This window comes from Hippoglossus stenolepis, chromosome 5 (assembly GCF_022539355.2).
Source record: "Hippoglossus stenolepis isolate QCI-W04-F060 chromosome 5, HSTE1.2, whole genome shotgun sequence".
Taxonomy (NCBI): Eukaryota; Metazoa; Chordata; class Actinopteri; order Pleuronectiformes; family Pleuronectidae; genus Hippoglossus; species Hippoglossus stenolepis.
The window spans coordinates 2,532,326-2,551,682 of NC_061487.1; the positions used below are offsets into that span (position 1 = coordinate 2,532,326).

At 41.1% G+C, this 19,357-nt stretch overlaps 3 protein-coding genes and 1 long non-coding RNA gene across 11 annotated transcripts; 3 read left to right on the plus strand and 1 right to left on the minus strand.

The window, feature by feature from the left end:
* Nucleotides 1-33: 33 nt before the first annotated feature.
* LOC118109887 (palmitoyltransferase ZDHHC7-like) lies at nt 34-7,207 on the plus strand. 7 transcript variants are annotated; one of them, XM_035157335.1, is made up of 8 exons: nt 34-330; nt 1,594-1,678; nt 2,590-2,901; nt 3,018-3,142; nt 3,480-3,576; nt 4,964-5,045; nt 5,205-5,335; nt 6,406-7,207. In XM_035157335.1, exons 3-8 carry the CDS (start codon nt 2,599-2,601, stop codon nt 6,583-6,585), a joined length of 918 nt encoding a protein of 305 aa, XP_035013226.1. In that variant the 5' UTR covers nt 34-330; nt 1,594-1,678; nt 2,590-2,598; the 3' UTR covers nt 6,586-7,207. The 7 variants fall into 7 exon arrangements, with proteins under 7 accessions (XP_035013226.1, XP_035013228.1, XP_035013223.1 ...); XM_035157337.1 differs by having other exon boundaries at nt 2,593-2,901; XM_035157332.1 differs by having other exon boundaries at nt 34-255.
* Nucleotides 7,208-7,333: 126 nt separating this feature from the next.
* On the plus strand, nt 7,334-10,811 carry tmed6 (transmembrane p24 trafficking protein 6). Its single transcript, XM_035157339.2, has 4 exons — nt 7,334-7,822; nt 9,096-9,222; nt 9,654-9,829; nt 10,005-10,811. Exons 1-4 carry the CDS (start codon nt 7,583-7,585, stop codon nt 10,230-10,232), a joined length of 771 nt encoding a protein of 256 aa, XP_035013230.1. The 5' UTR covers nt 7,334-7,582; the 3' UTR covers nt 10,233-10,811.
* LOC118109890 lies at nt 7,937-11,157 on the minus strand. Of its 2 annotated transcripts, none has more exons than XR_007032721.1 (4): nt 11,103-11,157; nt 9,983-10,238; nt 9,625-9,749; nt 7,937-8,655 (listed from the first exon to the last, which is right to left on the minus strand). It is a non-coding gene; the product is annotated as an uncharacterized LOC118109890 (long non-coding RNA). The 2 variants fall into 2 exon arrangements; XR_004696867.2 differs by lacking the exon at nt 7,937-8,655 and adding an exon at nt 8,735-9,280.
* Nucleotides 11,158-11,750: 593 nt separating this feature from the next.
* Nucleotides 11,751-16,901, plus strand: LOC118110027 (transmembrane emp24 domain-containing protein 6-like). Its single transcript, XM_035157569.2, has 5 exons — nt 11,751-12,078; nt 14,333-14,580; nt 15,590-15,716; nt 15,794-15,948; nt 16,680-16,901. Exons 1-5 carry the CDS (start codon nt 11,751-11,753, stop codon nt 16,899-16,901), a joined length of 1,080 nt encoding a protein of 359 aa, XP_035013460.2.
* Nucleotides 16,902-19,357: the final 2,456 nt, after the last annotated feature.

The window sequence follows — 19,357 nt, forward strand, 5'->3', positions numbered from 1 at the left end:
TCTTCCTTAAGCGTAGCCAATCATCGTGCTTCTTTATTGAACCTAAGCCAATCATCGTCAGGGCAGGGGCGGTTGTTCCTGGGAACAAGGAGCTTGTAGAATAGTGATCCTTATTTATTTGTCAACCTTTTAAAAACGCCGAAAAGTTCATATGTTGCTGCTTGTGTCCACAACGTGAGGGTTTCCCACCGCCAGCTGGACAATGAAAGGACCTGCAGCGTCCGTCGCGGCTGTTGTGTGTGTTTCCATTGCCAGGTGAGGACCCTGGAAACCATCCACAGCCTCACAAGCTAACGACATGACAGCTGGACGTGTTAGCAGTGAGGGCAGGTTAGCTACTTGGCTGCCTCGCGTGCACTGCTGTGTCTTTCTGCTGCCTCTGGTGTCGTAGTGTAATACCTGCTTTATTCAAAGATGCACTTTGTCTCCTATAATGTGTCTCATGCATTCACGCGCTGTCTGGCGTGTTATGCTAACGTTACTTATTACTGAGCTAAGTAACTTGTACTTTCCTGCAGTATTTCTATTTCAGAATCAGCATTGTGTGTCATGTGTGTGTTAACTGCGCTCAGTGTCCTTAACAAACAGTCAACAGTAAAAAGAGGCTACAAAATAAACACAACGACTATGTGCAAATAGAGTGAAAGTGTAGAAGACAGTAGTGCAACAGGACAACAAGCTAAGAAAGGGTGGACATCAACATGTAACATCTGCAGATGGACTTGTGAGCAGAGGACAGTGCAGATGCACGAACAAATATGGATTGTAATGTAAGATGAATTCTATTTGTAGGCAACTCAATAGCTTCTTCTGTTTCACATTTGTAATTCAATCACAAGCCCATAATCCAAGAAAGACTGCCGCCCATATTGATTATTGCACATTTACACAACTTTTACCTTTTATATTGCACATTTAGATAACCAGCCGTGTGGACATTTCAATTTTTTATTGCATATAGTACTTCTATTCTATCAATTTCTTTCTAGATTCTTGTTTCTATATTTATTTTTTATTTCTTCCTACATTTTTCCTCTTTTCCCTGTTTCGCTGCTACTTCCTTGTGCTGCTAGTATGTTTATCTTATCTTATCTTATCTTATCTTATCTTATCTTATGTTATCTTATCGCGTAGCTACAGTTACTAGTTACTCTCCAGTGGTGCTGAAGCAAGTAGTCAAATTATGTTTGATTTATGTTTACGCATGTTTAATGATTTTACAGTGCTTTGCATTGTATAAGTTTATTGTGAGTTTGTTTGTGTTTGTCAAGTCTTAGTTAGGGTATAACGTTTTCCCTCTGAATTGTGGTAGAGTAGAAGTATTAAATAGCATCAAATGAAAATTATACCTATGTACAAAGCTATAGTAAATGCACTGTCTACCATTGCTTCTTTGGGCTTAGTTGGTAGGTTAAATCTCTACAAGTGTATTTTGTTGATCTGTAGCCTACCAGAGTGTACAAGGGGAAAAAAGGTTTGTCACCTTTGTGCACAGTGAAAGGTAAAGCTAACTTCTCTGTTTCAATCATCGACAAACCGAAAAGGTTTAAATCTTATTCAGCAACAGTACAACTTTTATTCTGCTCTCTACAGCAATGTGACCCAGAGTGAAAGTAGCCTGTGACTCCATGGAGCGAAAGGAAGACGAGATAATGTCATAAAGTAGAGTCACTTTGAAGTAAGTTTGTATCATCCTGAGTCTGCACTCAAGCTGTTTTTCTCTTTCACAGCAAACTACATCTGCAGCAATCTACAATAGATCTGCAATAATTCTCTCTGTCAAGGAGGATAGGTTTTCTGATTGTTTTGAAACTAGGTGGAAGGATGGGTTATGGACCAAGGAAGAAGTCCAGACAAATGGACGCATTCAGAAATATTTTATCTCTGATAGGGCATTTTCACTGCATTCTCAGGAATTCATTCATGGAGCTTGATTAAATAAGTCACGCATATTTAGGGAAATGATACCTGTGAGTGTGTACACATCTGGTGTGGTTTGATTGAATTGAGGACTTTTAGGCCTTGGCAGAGGTGTGCGCTCTATTGAGTACTTAGCTGATTGATTGATTGTTGAGTCAATCAACAGAAACATTTTTTCTTGAAGAAAAGACTCATGTTCCAGCTTCACACATATGTGTGTGTTTCAGATTGTTGGTCAGATAAAATAAGATAGTTCTGGCAGCATGTTGGAAGCAAAACAATGAATTTATCTATTGAAGAAAATAAATGGGTGAAAACAGTTGTCAGTGGCAGCTCTAACCTACAACAAACATGCATCCATGCTCTTGATAGTGCAGAGCTCGTGTCCTTTGCTGCTGTTTAAATTTCTCTTGCGTCATGGCAAGGTAAACTCTGTCAAAGTAACTGTGAGTAAATTTGAAAGGCATTATTCATTATTATAAATTATTTACTGTATGTTAAACCTCTGACAAGCAATATCATTGTCAATTGCACTGCAGTTGATATACTTTACTTTTAGCAACCGATGAATAAAACCAACGACAGGGTAGTAAATTAAAAAAGTTTGGGTTTGGCAAAAATGTTGATTAATAGCAGCTGAAATCCACATTTGTCTTCTGTTACTTCCAGCAGGGCACAATGTCCTCAAGCCACCGTATGAGGGACATGGAGCAACAGCACCCCCTGCTGGACGGGGAGGAGGAGGCGGTTGAGAGGAGTTTCCACAGCGAGGTTAAGCAGCTCTGGTTCATCCAGGACTGCTGCGGCATGGTGTGTGCCTTTATCACCTGGTTCCTGGTCTTCTTCGCTGACTTTGTGGTCACCTTCGTTATGCTGCTTCCCTCCAGGAGCTTCTGGTACGCTGTGATCAATGGGGTGGTCTTCAACAGCCTGGCGGTGCTGGCGTTGGCCTCCCACCTGCGCACCATGCTGACTGACCCAGTGAGGAGGCTGAGGTTTTTTTTGATAGAGAAATTAGAGGAACTTTGTTGCAATTCAAGTGTGATATGTTTACCATCTCCTCTGTTAATCCTCTCTTTCCACCCTCCTCTTCTCAGGGAGCTGTTCCAAAAGGAAACGCCAACAAGAAATACTTGGAGAGTCTGCAGCTGAAGCCAGGAAAGGTCATCTACAAATGTCCAAAATGCTGCAGCATCAAACCTGAGAGGGCTCATCACTGCAGGTAGTGACCCCAAGTCCCCCTGCCATGCTTAAATGTTTTTCGTTGGTTTTAAAACCTAATTATTCAGTTAATTAAGAAATATAGTTTCTTTTACAGAGAGGTCTTGGAATGTTTTTTCTTACCTGCTGAAGACAGTAACTTTGGGCTGTCTGAGACAGCTGGTGAGCTCATTGACATATGCCAATTTAACAAAAACGTAAATAAACAATTTGCTATGCCGGGGCAGATTATTCGACCATGTGTGCCATCTTTGGGGTTGAATTTTGTCTGCTTGTGGTTATTTTGTGTCACTTTGAGCGCAGAAAGTAAGTGATGCTGCCATGCTCTTCTTCTATAGTATCTGTGAGCGCTGCATCCGAAAGATGGACCATCACTGTCCCTGGGTCAACAACTGTGTCGGAGAGAAGAACCAGCGCTTCTTCGTCCTCTTCACTGTTAAGTTCATTTTCAAGTCCAGGTTATTTGACCTTCTTCTGCAGACACTTCTAGAAAGGAAAACCAGGAAAGTGTATGTTATGAAAAAGCACTGAAAGTTTGGTAACGTAAAATGGCAGATTTCCAGAGGATTGAAGGCACCTATTTGCCTCAGATATTCATGTTTTCAGTGAGGTCAGCCGTTTGAAAGTAACTAAGACAGCAGCTCTTTGACCAAAAATTGATCAGTGGAAGATAATTAGCAGAGAGTGTACATTTTAGAGGGAGTAGATGCTGGTGATGATTTTAAAATGAAAATGAAAACATGGCTGGATAATTTTTTTTCAGTCTGAATGGTTTTATCTTTTTCTGTCTATGTTCAGTCTCCTGAATTGCCGACCTAAACTCTCTGAGACCAGTGACTCCTCTCTGATGGATTAAAGAAGTGATGTTGGTGACAGATTTGTGTGTAGACAAAGAGTAGACTGTGTTTTTAGTGCTGTTGTAGCATTTGTATGAATAGTTAGAAAGATATTCAGAGCTTCGATGTTGAGTAAGATTCTGACTAGTTTAAAATGCTGCTGAGGATGATGCTGTGAGGCTATCTGGAAATTATGTTGAGCGAGCAGTTGATTAATTGATTATTCAACAGACAGAAATATAAATTTCACATGAAAAAACTGCTGCTTTTAGTCTTGCGTGTTAGTAAATTCAATATTGTTTGGATAAATCGTTGAAAAAAACAGTACATTTGATTTCATGCTTTTCACAGTTTTCACTTGTATCTGGCATTTTTATCGACCAAATAATTAATTCATTTATTGAGAAATTGTCAGAAGATCAATTTGAATAATTTGTTGCTGTTGTAAATGCAGCCATCTCTGGCTTCCAGATAACCACATGAGCTTGCTCCACGTTAATACGCTGTTAGGCTCAGAGGTCAACACCATGAGACAGTTAGCTGGTGAAATGCACAAATTTGGGTTTACAGTTAAAAGTGTTAACCCAAGGCAAACACCACATTCATTTATTTTGCTGCTGTGAGCAGATTTACTGATGGTGGTGATCATACTGAAAAGGATGAATGTGGTGCAAAACGTTCAGGTGATAGATGCAGCTTTGCAGCGTCCCCCCCACAGATTTGGCAGACCTCCATGATCCATGAAAAAACCCATTTCAGAATAGTTCTCATGTATTTGTGCATCATCTATATTGTAAGATGTCTTACTTTTCTGCATTGAGCAGGTAACCTCTATTTTTTCTTTACATCTAAACCTTCTGTCATTTATTTTGCCATATGTAATCCATGTGGCAACACAGCAGACTGAAAGTGATGAAAAATACTTTGAGGGGTCTATCACATGCGAGATGAAGGAAGACGTCTGATACATTTTCTTCTTACCGCAGATGTACATTGCTGTAATCTCTGGTCACGCTCTGGCTCTCTGTGGATACCACTTCATCACGTGCATCAGAGTCCAGTGGAGAGGTTACCATCCTTATTTCTTCCTCAGTGTGGTTTTCTCTAATGAAAACAGAGAGTGTCATAATGCTGTTTACACACATGTGTGGTTTGTGAATACAATGTGATGTGGAGTCTGTTAAGAGAACTGTTCCAGCAGCCTGCTTTTGTTTTGTCTTTGCACAGAGTGCAGCGATTTCTCTCCTCCAGCGACGATGATGCTGATGATCTTCCTCTGCATGGAAGGCCTCCTCTTCCTCACCTTCACAGCCATCATGTTCTGCACTCAGCTCCACTCCATCTGCAACGATGAGACGGTGAGGACTTATGTCTTACATTGTGTTTGTTATGGTGAGGTTTTAGTTCTCTGTGTGTAATGAGCAGCTATTAATGTATAATGTTGCTTTTATGTGTATGTTTACAACTCAATCACACTGAAATTTCTAGAAATAATGCTTCAGCAGATATTCATACACAAAACATTGTTTTTTGTACTGAAATTTAGTCGTTAAAGAATTATGACCAGGTTATGTGCTGACTGAGTGGGACATTTTACACTGTTAAAAACCAACTGCACCACTGCTGTCTGTGCCCACTGGTATGAGTTTACTGTGATGAAGTGTGATACCAACATTGGAAAGTAAAGAATATTGTAGAATATCTTCAATGTGCTTTTCACACTCTAAACCTTGTTCAGATGTGGTATTAACATGTGCCGACAGCTCTGAGTCTTAAATAAAAGCTGCCTTTGTCCATTATGTGTGAGAACTTGTTAAAACTCAAAGAGAGATATTATTATAGCGCCAACCATCTTGGCCAATTTGGATGAACTGGAAGACCCAATTTCTTCTTTTAATACCAGGCCCTACAGTTTATGGGCTAGGCACAGGATGCATTGTTGCCTTTAAAACAGAATTACAATCGTTTTTTGCAAACAGAAAAGACGTGTGTATTTGCAAATAGTGCTAGGAAGTGAGATCTAATCACAGATGGTCACAGAAGACAGACTCCAGATGTAAATAGGTCCTCAGATTGACTTTAAATTATATTTTTATGAATATACGTGAAGGTGATTGAATCATATTTTGTTCATAATTGAACTCTTTTTCTTTCATTCATGGTATTTTTCATGTGTTACTCAGAATCATAGTTTGGCTTCATTAAAACTTGATTAACAAGTGTAACTCTTTGCTATGAAGATTCTCACTCAAAGGGCAGTGGGTATATTCCTTTTTTCTCTGATTATCTTCTCACAGCACATGTCCATAAACCAGCCAGGCTCCCAAACAGTAACCCACTGATGTGTAGTCTGTCTGCTCTGCAGATCATAGTGATCCTCCAGATTCCTATTCTTTATGTAATTAGTTTGTGTGTCTTTATCTGTTAGGAGATTGAGCGTTTGAGGAACGAGAAGCCAACATGGGAGCGTCGGACTCGCTGGGCAGGCCTGAGGTCGGTGTTTGGAGGTCAGCCCTCCCTGCTCTGGATGAGCCCCTTCGCTGGACTCAGACTATCAAGCTTTCTACCTAAACGCACCTGGAGGGGTGGGGCAGAGTTCTCAGTCTGACGCAACGTTATTCAAACACCCCACAGAGGTTGTACCTCCTTGTGGTGGTGGTGGTGAATCGAAACCAGCCCCTGCAGTCAAGGCCCTGCAGAAAGTCCAGCTGGGCATGTGGAGCACTCCACTCCTCTGTGTTGTCCCTCGATCTGGAGGCTGTTTCTGAGCCAGAGGAAACTGGTTCAGTGTCTCTAAGCAAGAGCTGAGTCTCCATATCTATCGCTTGTTTTCTGACCCTGTGAAAAGAAAGGTGGGGGAACATCATCCCAGCTAGGGGCAAAAAATATCTCTCCACCTACTCACAGGCCAATGATGCAGGATATGTGGAGAATCTTTGTTGCTTCCACATGAATCATTCAAGCTTATGTGAGTGATTCAAATTTGGACACTAAATGTTTTTAAATCATAGATTAGTTTTGTCAAACTGTTGGGAACCACTCCTCTAAAGCATGTTTTTGTGTGTATGTAATAGTTGATCTGCACTATAATGAAATGTAAAAAGCATGACAAATCTAATGAAAACACCATTTGAATAGTTGCTGGAAATAAATCATAAATCATTTTATTTCTCATCTTAATGAATATTGTTGTTAAAAAAATAAAGTTGTTGTTACTGTGGGATTTTTAATGGGACATTTTTATTTCTCTTCAGATTCATCAAACCTTCAAGGCTGTGTGAAATGAGAAATACCTGCTCCCAGTGCTTATCCCGTGTCTCTGTTTAGATCCTTGCAGATGATTCGATCAGATTGTACCCTTTGTTATTACTTGTTGTTACTTGTTTCTTGGTAGAATCCCTTTCCAGTATTCTGACTTGTAGAAATCACCCGTTCTGATTGGCTCTTACTTCAGCCCTTCATAGTGTTATTTCTCTCTATCAGTGCTGACTCCACCTGTGAAGGCAGCCCAGTTTTCCCACTGATGGAGGCAACATTTTTGTCCCAGTTAATCATTTCTAAACTCTCCATGCTGCCACACACACTCACTCTATCTCCACATTTCAATGAGAGAAGTCTCCTGTTTTTCAGACATGTTGTGGAGGATTCCCTTTATGTTTTTTATTCTGGTGTTGTGGGCTCCAGTTCACAGTGGGCCCATGACAAACCTACACCCCAACATAACAGACCAGGAGCTGTTCTGGGGCGCCGACCAGTACGACTTCTCTGTGGTGCTCCGTGCTTCTGGGTTGGAGTGTTTCTGGCACTTTGCTCACCGTGGAGAACGATTCTACCTCAGCTACATGGTGAGATGAAAGGCAGAGGCCTCCACACAGTTTTCTCTGCAACATGAGCAGATTTATTTCAAAGATGATTTAGAAAATCTTTAGTTCAGTTCAACTTCCTTCAAATGTGAATATAGTTTTTATATACCATATAATATCAGTGTTTTTTTTTTAATATAGAACCTGAAATATGTTCAAATGTTTATTTTTACATATAGTCATGTCGTATTCATATTTAACATGTCATTTTTTATACATAATGTATTTGTGTGTAAAGAATAGCAGTGTGTGATGTTTATGTAGTATTAGTAGTAAGTAGTAGTAATTCATTTTTTGCATATAATACAGACTTGTTTATAGTATTCTGTATGTATATTCACATGTATTGAGTATTTTTCCACACATAGTCGAGTAGTATATCTGATATGTAGAATTAGATGTTAAGCTCTTATAATACTCAACCTACATAACTGAATTTTATTTTTTTAACATATGTCATACATAAAATTAATTTTCATGTGGGAAAGTCTGCAGATAAAATTCAATTCTCTACCACAAGATGGTGCAAGTGCTGTGAAGGTCTGTTTATGTCTCGACACATTGTAATGTAGTAAAATACTACTGTCTGTGTTCTATATTCTTGAATTACAACGATTACCAAAAAAATGCCCAAGCATTCTAACACTTGCATTTCAGACATAATAATGTGGTGTAAACATTAAACACCAAACGGAGAGCTCATGGGGTCAGGGAAAGGAAAAGCGTGTATCATGCACACATGCTCACCACATTTACATTTGGCCTAATGGCAGCATCAGCATCAGAACGATCAGGAGTTCACTATCCTCAGAAACCTGCAAAATAAAATAAGATTAAAGTTTCCGTCCTCTCCTGTTGTGTGAATATGAGTTGATTGTTGATGGAGATAACAACGTTTCTTTCATCCAGTGATGTGAGGAATATTCCCTTCTCTTCTTGTTGCTCCTCACAGATCTGATGTTTTCATTCATTTCATTAGGTTTTTGTTGTGATGCCATCATTCCAGCTCAGCAAAGTGTAAAAACTCAGGATTCAACCTATGAGATGAATATTTCAGTAATGGAGCTTATATATCAGATACTGTGTCTTGCTCTGGAACATCAAACTGGAGCCCCTTACTGTGAGAGACACAATTGCACTATTTCGTCAGCAAACCTTGTCTGGTCAACAGTACATGAAAGGTTATGCAACTGTCCCTCTGCTCCTGCTGTCTGTTTGATTTTCTACTTGTCTTCTTTCTGTTTTGTGTGTGTAGGTGCAGTGGGTGACGGGAGTCGGCCATGACAGACACCTGTCCGTCACAGTCAACGCCCCCGGTGGTCTGTTAGTGTCAAATGTCGATGATGCGAAGGGTCAGATTAACTTCAAGGCTGAGGAAACAGGTCTGTCTGTCTGTCCATCGGTGCATCAGTATGTCCCTCTGTCCCTCCGTTCATACATCTGTCACAACAACAAAATATTGCTAAAATCTCACCGAAAGACTACATCAAAATAAGAAATGGTTGACTTTAAAACAAAGGAGCTCAATAAGGTAAATCAAAGAAAAAGAAGACCTAACAATGTGACTGTTTGGAAACAAAAATTGCGTAAAAAACCTCCACACTCAAAAACTTCCTGGCTTCAGATAACGTTTTTAAAATTGTACCCACCCCTCCATAGGCATAGTGGTGAGAAGATAGTGAATTTTCATTTCTGGGTAAACTGTCCCTTTAGGTTGCACTGCATTTTGCCACACTCGTTAGTCACACACACACACAGCAATACTTTATACTGTGTGCACTTACAGTATATTGTCACTTCTGCGTCCCTCCAGGTTTCTATCAAATGTGTTTCAGCAACTTCCACAACCGCTTCGGCAGCATGCAGGTCTTCCTCAGCTTTGGTGTTTACTACGACGGCCACCAGGACCCTGCCAGGAGCAAAGAAGAGGAAAAGAAGAAGACAGAAGAAGTCAGCCAAGAACTGAACAACACACTGAGCATCATAGAGGTAACACAGAGCTGTTATAGTTGTAATGGTTTTAGGGCCTCCCAGGGGTGTCATAATCAGGAGAATACTAATAGACCAGTAGAAGTGAATGGGGTAATAAAGGCAGCAGTAACATTAGTATTTTCAAGAAGTTTCTGGTACTTTTATTCAGACCTGTGTGTTGCTGCTGTTGCAGGATGCGACTCACAAAGTGGAGAACCACATCTTCCACGTGTTCCGCTACTACAGCTTTGGTCGCATGGGGAAGAGCGCCGACTACTTCCTGCTGCTGTCCAACTCACAGTACATCACCTGGTGGTCGATAGCCCTCAGCCTCCTCATCGTCACCTCCGGGTATCTGCAGCTCCTCTTCCTCAAAAGACTCTTTGTCAGCAAGACCGAGGAGGAGAAGCCGCGCTGCTGACACAATCTGTGTCACAGTTCACAGTCAGAAATACCAACAGATCTGAATTCCAAACACACGGTGGACCTGGATCCACTAATTAAACTAAAAGGCTGTGGAAGCCATTTTTCTTTCTGGTGTTGTATTTTTGTCCCTGAACTTCTATACACAATATAATGAAACATTTAGATAATAACATGAACAGTTTGAGATGTTTTCCTCAGGCCACTAAAACCACCAGCAGGTGTAGTCTAATCAAAGCAGCTCCCTTCAGGGAACCACTAGAATCAGTTCATTAATATGATGCAATAAAGGATTTGAACCAAAACATGGCTGAATGAAGTGCTGTTACTACTATTTGTAATTCTTGATTTTTGCAGCTGTCCATATGATTTTGGGCCTGTTCCCTTTCCTTTGGTGTGTCATTGTTTTTCTGTGCATGTAAAAGGTCTCATAATTCACTAAGAGCAAAGTCCTTGGAAAAGGGACAAATCTCTGTTCCTGTGGAGCCTTGAAATGCCTTATTCTGCATTCCTGACATGTGACCCGGAAGCGAAAGTAAATATTTCAAACCCGAAGCCAAGAGAATACAACGGTAACGTGAGGTAGAAAGACAATAAATACCTAAATTAGTGATTGTATCAATAAATCTTTACTTATGCAACATAAATAAATGGCTTATTTGTTCTTTTATTTTCATTTACACATAGAATACCCGGCGCAGCACGTATTAGTAGCCAAATTAATATATATTGAAATAGTTTGTGTCCTTCCTTAAGTGACGAAAGGGTCGAAAGTGACCACCAGAGGCCCCCACACAAATTCATAACACTTTCAGTTTTACTTTGACACCCACAGTAAACAAGTACAGTAAAAAACATATAAACTCACTTGGCCTGTTTCTGTGGAATGTGAACGCTGCACTCTGCCAGTCACTTTCGGTCAGCCAGGGAGTTTATGAGAAAACCCCGCCCATTGTGTTCCTCCGGGAGGGAGCTCTGTGTCACTCTGTGATGTCCTTATTGGCAGCAGATCATACTTTCAATATCAGAAAGAGACAAGACAGACTGCAGTCACGGTGCCACACATATAAGCAGTACACACTACAGTATATTCACAGTATAAAACCACATTAGATACAGACAAACACATTTCGTCAAAACTCAATCTAATATACTTGGTATCTTTGAAAAAAAATTTGAAAATGAAAATGTGTCTATAGATCTGTAAATGTTTACAGAGTGTTTTAGCTCTTTCCCATTTAAACAGTTCGTTCGTACTGATTGATTTGAATAATCTTTTCATTTTATTTCTTTTGCCTCTCAGATTTTTTTTTCAGCTTTACATGGAGCATATTGAAAAAATCTTGGGCTTATGCAGGGGCATCTCCTGGATGGCTGCTGATGCGAAATCCAAAAAGATTTCTGTCGACACCTCGCAGAAAGAGTCAAGGATTTAGAACAGTTGGTTGAGGCCATCAAGCAAAGGGGGCCAGGCCAGATCGCCCCAAATGTGAACAGAGCCCTTTGGAAACTCTCCATGACTCTGACTGCAGGCCACGAGTTGGTCAAGAAATGTGCCAAGACCAAATTTGTGAACCTGGTGAAGTGTCGAAGTGAGTTCAACAGTGTGAACGAAGACCTGAGAGCCACCTATCACATCCTCGCTGGTGCTGCACAGGTTGATCCATGGAGCACGAAGAGCGGGATGCTCCAAGATGTCGACTGGGATGATGGGTTGGGGCAGCTTGGTGCCATGGCCCCTGCACGTTATTCTCCTGCCGCAGCTCCCTCTCTGTATCATGATGCAGCAGCCCCCAGGCCTCAACCCACCACGGCTGCTTATGCTGCTGTTGTGGAGGTGGACAGTAACGGTGTGTGTTATACAGAGGCCTACTTTCTTGCTCAGTGATTTGAGGAAGTTCTGTATGTTGGAGTTGCATCATCTCATTTATTATTTACATCAGAATTAATGCTGGTTGTGTTTTACATCCTCACACATTCTTGTCTTAAAGGGACATAGCATGCAAATTCCACTTTGTTAGTGCTTCTACAGGTTAATGTGGGTATCTGGCATGTCTACCAACCCAAAAACTCTGGGAAAAAACACTCGCGTTTTGTTATAGTTCCTCTAAGTCAGAAACGTCATGCTTGAGCGACTCGATTGCCCTTCCTGGGTATTGTGTCGTAACAAGAAACTGGAAGTCTCCTACATGGTCTTGCCCCCCGTCCCCGTCCCCCACACTCGTTACTTCGGGTTTACGGAGGCTGCAGGCAGCGCAGCGCCGTTCCCAAGCGCGCAGCCGGGCTGTTCACGGCGAGCATTTCTCCGCTGGTCAGCCCGCGATTCACTCACATGTGGCATTTGTCTGGATCGTTGGGACTGGGAGGCTGCAGCAGCTGCTCGGGAGCGACCGCTCGCTCTCCGTGCGTGAGCTGGAATTTGTGTCAGCGCCACACAGCCAAAGTGTGGAAGACTTCCGCAGTGTTCAGCGCTACTGTAACCCCGACCCGACATTCCAGGGTACAACAACAAGCGGAGAAAGCAGAATCGCGGGCTGACCTTATATATACAGTCTATGGGGCTGACCAGCGAGAAATGCTCGTCCGTGTGAACAGCCAAGTGGCTGCGCGCTGGAGAACGGCGCTGCGCTGCCTGCAGCGGTCTTCCACACTGCCAGCTGTGTGGAAGACTTCCGATGTTCAGCTCTACTGTATGCCGGGTTACAGTAGTTCCGCCGGGTTACAGTAGTTCCGCCGGGTTACAGTAGTTCCGCGGGTTACAGTAGTTACGCGGGGTACACGGACCGGAAGTGCCGCTGCGAGCAGCGCAGCGCCGTTCTCAGCCGCGCCGCCTGGCTGTTCCAGGGCGAGCATTTCTCCGCTGGTCAGCCCCATAGACTGTATATAAGGTCAGCCGCGATTCTGCTTTCTCCGCTTGTTGTTGTACCCGTTGAATGTCGGGGTTCGGGTAAATGATGGTCTTCATAGCCCCCACCTCTCTTTCTCTCTCTGTCTGTCTGCTTGTGTGCTTGTAGTGGATGGGCAGAGGGGACATTTAATTATGTGATTGGGAAAATTAAAACTCCAGGACAACAAGGGAATACAAAGTATGGGATGCATATTTGATAATTTATATCATATAAAATATGTAATTTATATCGTTTAAAATCATGGGGAGAGGGAGGGGAGCTGGCTCATTAGCATTTAAAGGAACAGGCAGTCAAAACAGGTCGCTCTGTGGAGGGCTGTTTTATACAGAGTAAAAAGGGTGCTGTTTTAAATGATCCTTGTGGTATTTTGACCAAAGTATGTTCCAGACATTTCATTAAGACCCCAAGGAACCATATCAACTTGTGGTAAAATGGGCATGCTATGTCCCCTTTAAAGCTCATTTGATCTCAACATTATTTAACACTCTTAAAGTGTCAAAAGTGTATGAACTATATACCCTCTTAAATGTAGTCATGGAGATTCTGGTGGTAGAGAACAAGAACAAGAACCATGAACTCCTCCAAGGTTTAGCAAACTACGTTGTTTGTTCTCCATAGACTTTGGTGCTTCACAATAGTGTTACATGACCTCCTCTAGTCATAATTCTTAAGGTGATTAGAAGTCTTGAATGTAAACAGATCTTGTTTTAGGACACTTGCAGATATAATCTATTCTGTGGTTTCTTTTGGGAGAACATTGGTGATTAAACAAATGATTGAGTACTGAATAGGAGGACTGTTTTTTTGCTTTCTACATGAGAAAGAAGTTATGAAGAAAGTGACATGGGTGTAAACAGTCGATAGGTGTAACATTATGTTATTTCCCTTGTTACTAAATCCAAATAAATGACTCTCTCTGTCTGTAAACACTTTGTGACTTCATATATGGCTCTGAGCTGAACTGAAGATTTGAATCTTTAAAAACAACTTACAAATATATAGTTTCTTTTTAAAAAATGTTCACTAAGTAAGCACTGAGTGAGCCTCATGAACCATGGTAAAGTGTTACTGATTAATTCTGTCCAAATACAAGTGATGATTTTGTTAAATTTAAACTGATATGTTATCAAACATTCATTGTTGGGACTGAGAGTTTGTAATCGTGGTTAATAATTTCCCTTCACTCTAGAAAGGAGAACGCAGCGTCCTTCTCCTCCTCAGACTGCAGCCATGCTGCTGAACACTCTGCTTATGGTAATACTGAGCTCTCAGTGCATCTGGGCCAGAAAGTCTGAACCCTCCCTCAGCGAGGGGGACACCGTCGGATTGTTCAGGGGATCAGACAAATATGACTTTGCCATCGAGGTTTCTGCTGCAGGGATGGAGTGTTTCTGGCACTTTGCCCACCAGAGTGGAAGCTTCTACTTCACATATATGGTGAGGATTTTCACAGTAAACTGGATTTCATCTTGTCTGCAGAGATACATACGTCTTTAATCGTATGTGCTGTCATAAAATAAATGCACAACAGGAGATGTGCCTGTGCATTTGTGCATTTTAGGCTTATCTCATTGACTCTCAAGGTGACTAAGGTGACTTCTAAACATGTGATTGTTACAGAATGAGAGAGAGAGAAAAAAAGTTTCTGATAAAAATGTGATAAAAATTCATGGCAGCCCAGGTGGAGATTTTTGATGAAACTAAAAGGTTTCTAAGCTGTTATGTGAATAATTTGTGGTGACCCGCAAAGTGAAAGGCAACCATTTGCATGAACTCATATATCCATTTCAGGTTCTGCTTCTGAGCCTCACTGTTGTGTCTGTGGTAAGACACATAGACAAAATTATATAATGTGTCCAATGTTGAGTAAATACCAGAAAACTGTAGCAGTGATTAAACTGTGTCTAGTTTGATCACATTAAAGGTGCAGTATGTAAGTTTTGTCTGCTGCCTGGTTATTTGTTGGAAGCAGGTGGTCGTGATGGTCCCTTGTCGAGTGCTTCAGCCATTGTTGCATTTACAAGACAAGATGTTTGACATTACTGCAACTCGTGACATGACAAGATGGCCAGGCTAACTTGGTTAGCCTGCTAACTTCAATAGTTACAATCCAAGAGTTGGGATTGGTGTTGTTTTCCACCTCCGGAGAAAAGGTCTTTGAGAACAAAGGTTTGATGTTTATTAATATTGAACGTCTCACAAATTCCACACTGCACTTCCTTGGGCCCTAAACAATACACATGACCAGTGTGACATGAATAGATCTCGAGATACGGAGCCACAGACAGACAGAGAGATAGATCGGGATTTTCACAATTAGTAGATATATAGTAAGAAACATTTAGTTCATCACCAACCTTCTTGTCAATCCCAGACAAGTGAGTTTCTCTCTGCAGGTGTTCATTTTGTCTAATGAGAGTTTTACTGTGTATCTCTGAACTCACAGGTACAGTGGGTAACAGGGATGGCCAACAATCACCGGCTGTTTGTGACGGTCAACTCACCACAGGGCGTTCTGGTGGCTTCACACAACGAAGCCGTTGGTCGATTGAATTTCCAGACTGAGTTGACAGGTAGGATCAATCTCCACCATCCATTATATACTCTACTGTATATTTCCTCTAAAGTTACTGTAGTCTCCTCCTGACAGGTTTTTACCGAATGTGTCTTGGGAACCACAACAACCAATTTGGAGGAATCAGGGTCTTTCTGAGCTTTGGTGTCATCTACGAAGGATCAGAGGAATCAAAGAGAGATCTGGAGGAAGGGCACAAAGTCCTCAACAGCACTTTGACTAGTATTGAGGTATGAGTCTCAATTCAAGTCTATATGGGTATTTTCGGCTTAATTGTGGCTTGCTTTATACAATGACATTCTGAGATTTACAGTACCTAGTGACAGTCAACACAAAAGTGAAAAAGCAAAACCAATAGTTTCTCAGCAGAGGGCAACATTTAACTGCATCATATGCTTTAGAGAGATCCTGAGATTTCCTGGCAACATGAATCCTGCTCTGATGGGAGCTTTTTAGTTCAGACAACAGAAAGTAAATGTTATGCAGGGTTGCAATGAATGAGGCAAGGCTCTGAAGGGCTGAAGCTGCTGGGCCCAGGAGTGCTCTGATGCAGCAGACGTCACCTACAGCTCAGAGGAATACGCCTAGTGTCCAGGTGAGGGTGGAGGGGGTCGTCACAATGACTCATTGGGAGAGAAGAAAAAACTGCTGCACCAATCTGGTTTCATTTTGTAGGATTTTCTTTATTTGTGAAATAAGAGGTAAATAAATGAAACCGTCTTTGAGCATTTTGTAGAGGAAATCTCTGCTGACAGCTCAAAGATATCTGACCAGGTGGGCTACTGCTTTTTTGTAAGAGACAAGACAAATTATGAATATTTTTAGTAATCCAATAGTTAAGTTATCCAAAGGAATTCTGTTTCTGCTTTGATAAACCTTAAAGTTTTCAGTTTTATACATGTCGCACTAAATATCACAGTTATATGTGATATTTAACTAATAAATATACTATCTGTTTCAGGAGAGTGTACAGAGGCTCCAGAATCAGATCTTTCACATGTGGCATCATTACAATTTTGCTCGGATGAGGAAAGGGAAAGATCACTACCTCCTCCTGTCCAACCTCAGCTACGTCAACTGGTGGTCGGCGACCCAAAGTCTCATCATCCTCCTTACTGGATACCTGCAGCTCCTTGTCCTCAAGAGACTCTTCCACACTGACACCAGCAGGCCGAGATGCTGAGAGCAGAACATGCACATGCCGGAATAGCTGCTTAAAACCCCTGTAATGATTTTCTCTTATCAAATATTTAAAGAATTCCTGCAACATTTGAATGGTAAATGGTGTGTATAAATATCTCTCTCTCTCTCTCTCTCTCTCTCTCTCTCTCTCTCTCTCTCTCTCTTTTCTATATATATATATATATATATATATATAGAAGTGGAAATATTTGGGTTCAGGATCTAGCCTAGCCTATCTAGGAAAAATATGTTAATACCGACACAAAAAGTCGAACTAATTAAAATACCTACCTAATACACTTTTAATCTGAGCCAGACAGGTAGGGGGTTTCCTGATTGCTGCCGGGAGACTTGGGCACTGACACACACACACACACACACACACACCGTCACCTGAACATACAGACACCACTCACTCACATCACATTAACCTCAAAACTCAGACAGCACAATATCTGGCAACCCAAATCTGGCTCCAATGTTACTTGCAGAAACTTCAGGTCGAACTTAACATTGCTGGTAGGGTAAAACAATGTTATACATAACAGGCAACATATACAGCACACACACAAAATGAATGAGTAAATTACCAAGTTACTTTTACCTTGTAGATATCAAGTCCCTCAGTCGTCCCTGTGGTGAACTTCAGCACAACAGCCACATACATACATATAAAATGTGTTAAAATGTTAACAACACATAAGTATTATCTAGAATTTAGCCCCTAATTGTACCTTCAAACCGATACCGTCTCCAGGGCCTGCATGGGCAATGGGTTACTTAAAGTGACTTTAGTGAAAAAAGATTAAAAGGTTGTTAATCAGGGTTGGACAAAGAAAATGTAATACACATCTTCCTTCACAACCTTCCCCATGCAACCCTGAACCAAATTCTTCAAGACTAAACTTCTGAATGCTACCTGCATACAGCAGCTCTAAAGGAGACAAGAGTCTTTGTGTGTGTCTGCAGTAAGTGAAGCAAAAAGGATGGGGCTCCCATTAAACAGGAAAGGTGGGATGATGGCCCAAAGCCTCATCATCACACATGCAGTAGATACAATATATAAACCACAGACTGCTTAGTGTCATCTTAGACTTAATGTGTCTGAAGGCTTCTTTTAAAAAAGTCCCTCAGACTGTTCCAAAGACAAGAGCCACAGTTGCAAAAGGAACTGAACCCCAAGTTACAAGTGAGGCAACTTGGGGTTCAGTGCTTTGCCTGAGGACACTTGGCACATGATGAGGAGGAGACAGGGAGCGAACTACCAACTCTGAGACCAGTGGACAACCTGCTCAATCTCAGGAGATACAGCCGGCCAGCCACTCCCTATGTGTTTTTGTGGAAATCTTTGGCACAACTCGGAGATCAGTTGCAGAGTAGCTTAGGGATCTAATGGGTAAGATTATAGTTATTAACCAAAACTGACAAAATAATATAAACTAGATATGAATAAACATTTTGTCAGCTGCTGCAAATAAATCAATACTTTATAAAAAACGATAACTGTTGTATTCAATTCAGTTTTATTTGCATAGCACCAAATCACAACATGCATTATCTCAATGCATTGTGTGTTCACTAAAGTTTATCTTCAGGTTTTCAAATACACCAGAGAGAAAACATAACCCCCTCTGCAACGAGAATAAAAACAATTATCTTCTCTTTTTAAATGTCTGGTGTTTCAAAGGTTTAAATGGAACAAGATCCCACATTGTCACAGTTGTGCAGTTTAAGAATGAAACATGCAGGGAATAAAGCAGAGCACACTCTCAGCACAGAGGTGAAAATGACACATTACAAACTACGGTTCACAACAGTGTAACCACATCAGGCTTTATAGGGTTACATTTTTGCTGGGTGGAATTCTTGCTGGAGAGCCAATAGGAAGCTTAAATTTATGCCCCTTTCCCGCCTCCTCATTAGCATGTTATGCAACTAGGCGTGCCACTAGTAGGCATTTTCTCTTTCACTAGTTCAACTAGTAAACACTTTTAGCCTTACTAGTTCAACTAGTAAAGTCAAAAAACACTTCAACTAGTAAACTAGTGCACATTTTGACCCCACTAGTTGAGCCTTACTAGTTTACTAGTAAGGCTATAAACCAGCTAAAGTTTCTGTTGCAATCAGTTGAACAAAAGTGCCACTAGTTGCTGAAAAATAGTGACTAGTTAGATTTTTTGTTCAACTAGTACAGTAAGATGCTGAACTAGTACGACCAAATGTCCAACTAGTGCTGACAAAGACCAAACTAGTGGAGGGGACTGGTTTTTATAGTGTGTGTAATAGCTTGATTTAACTTGTTAGTTTCATCCTTATAGACATTCAGGAACTTTAAAAAAAATGACTCTGTTATGTTCAGAAGTGGTCATAAAGGTTGAAACAAATTGGAAAGAGGGTGGATCCTCATTTTGTTTATTTGTTTCTGGCCTACGTCTCACATTATTCTTAACATGAAAA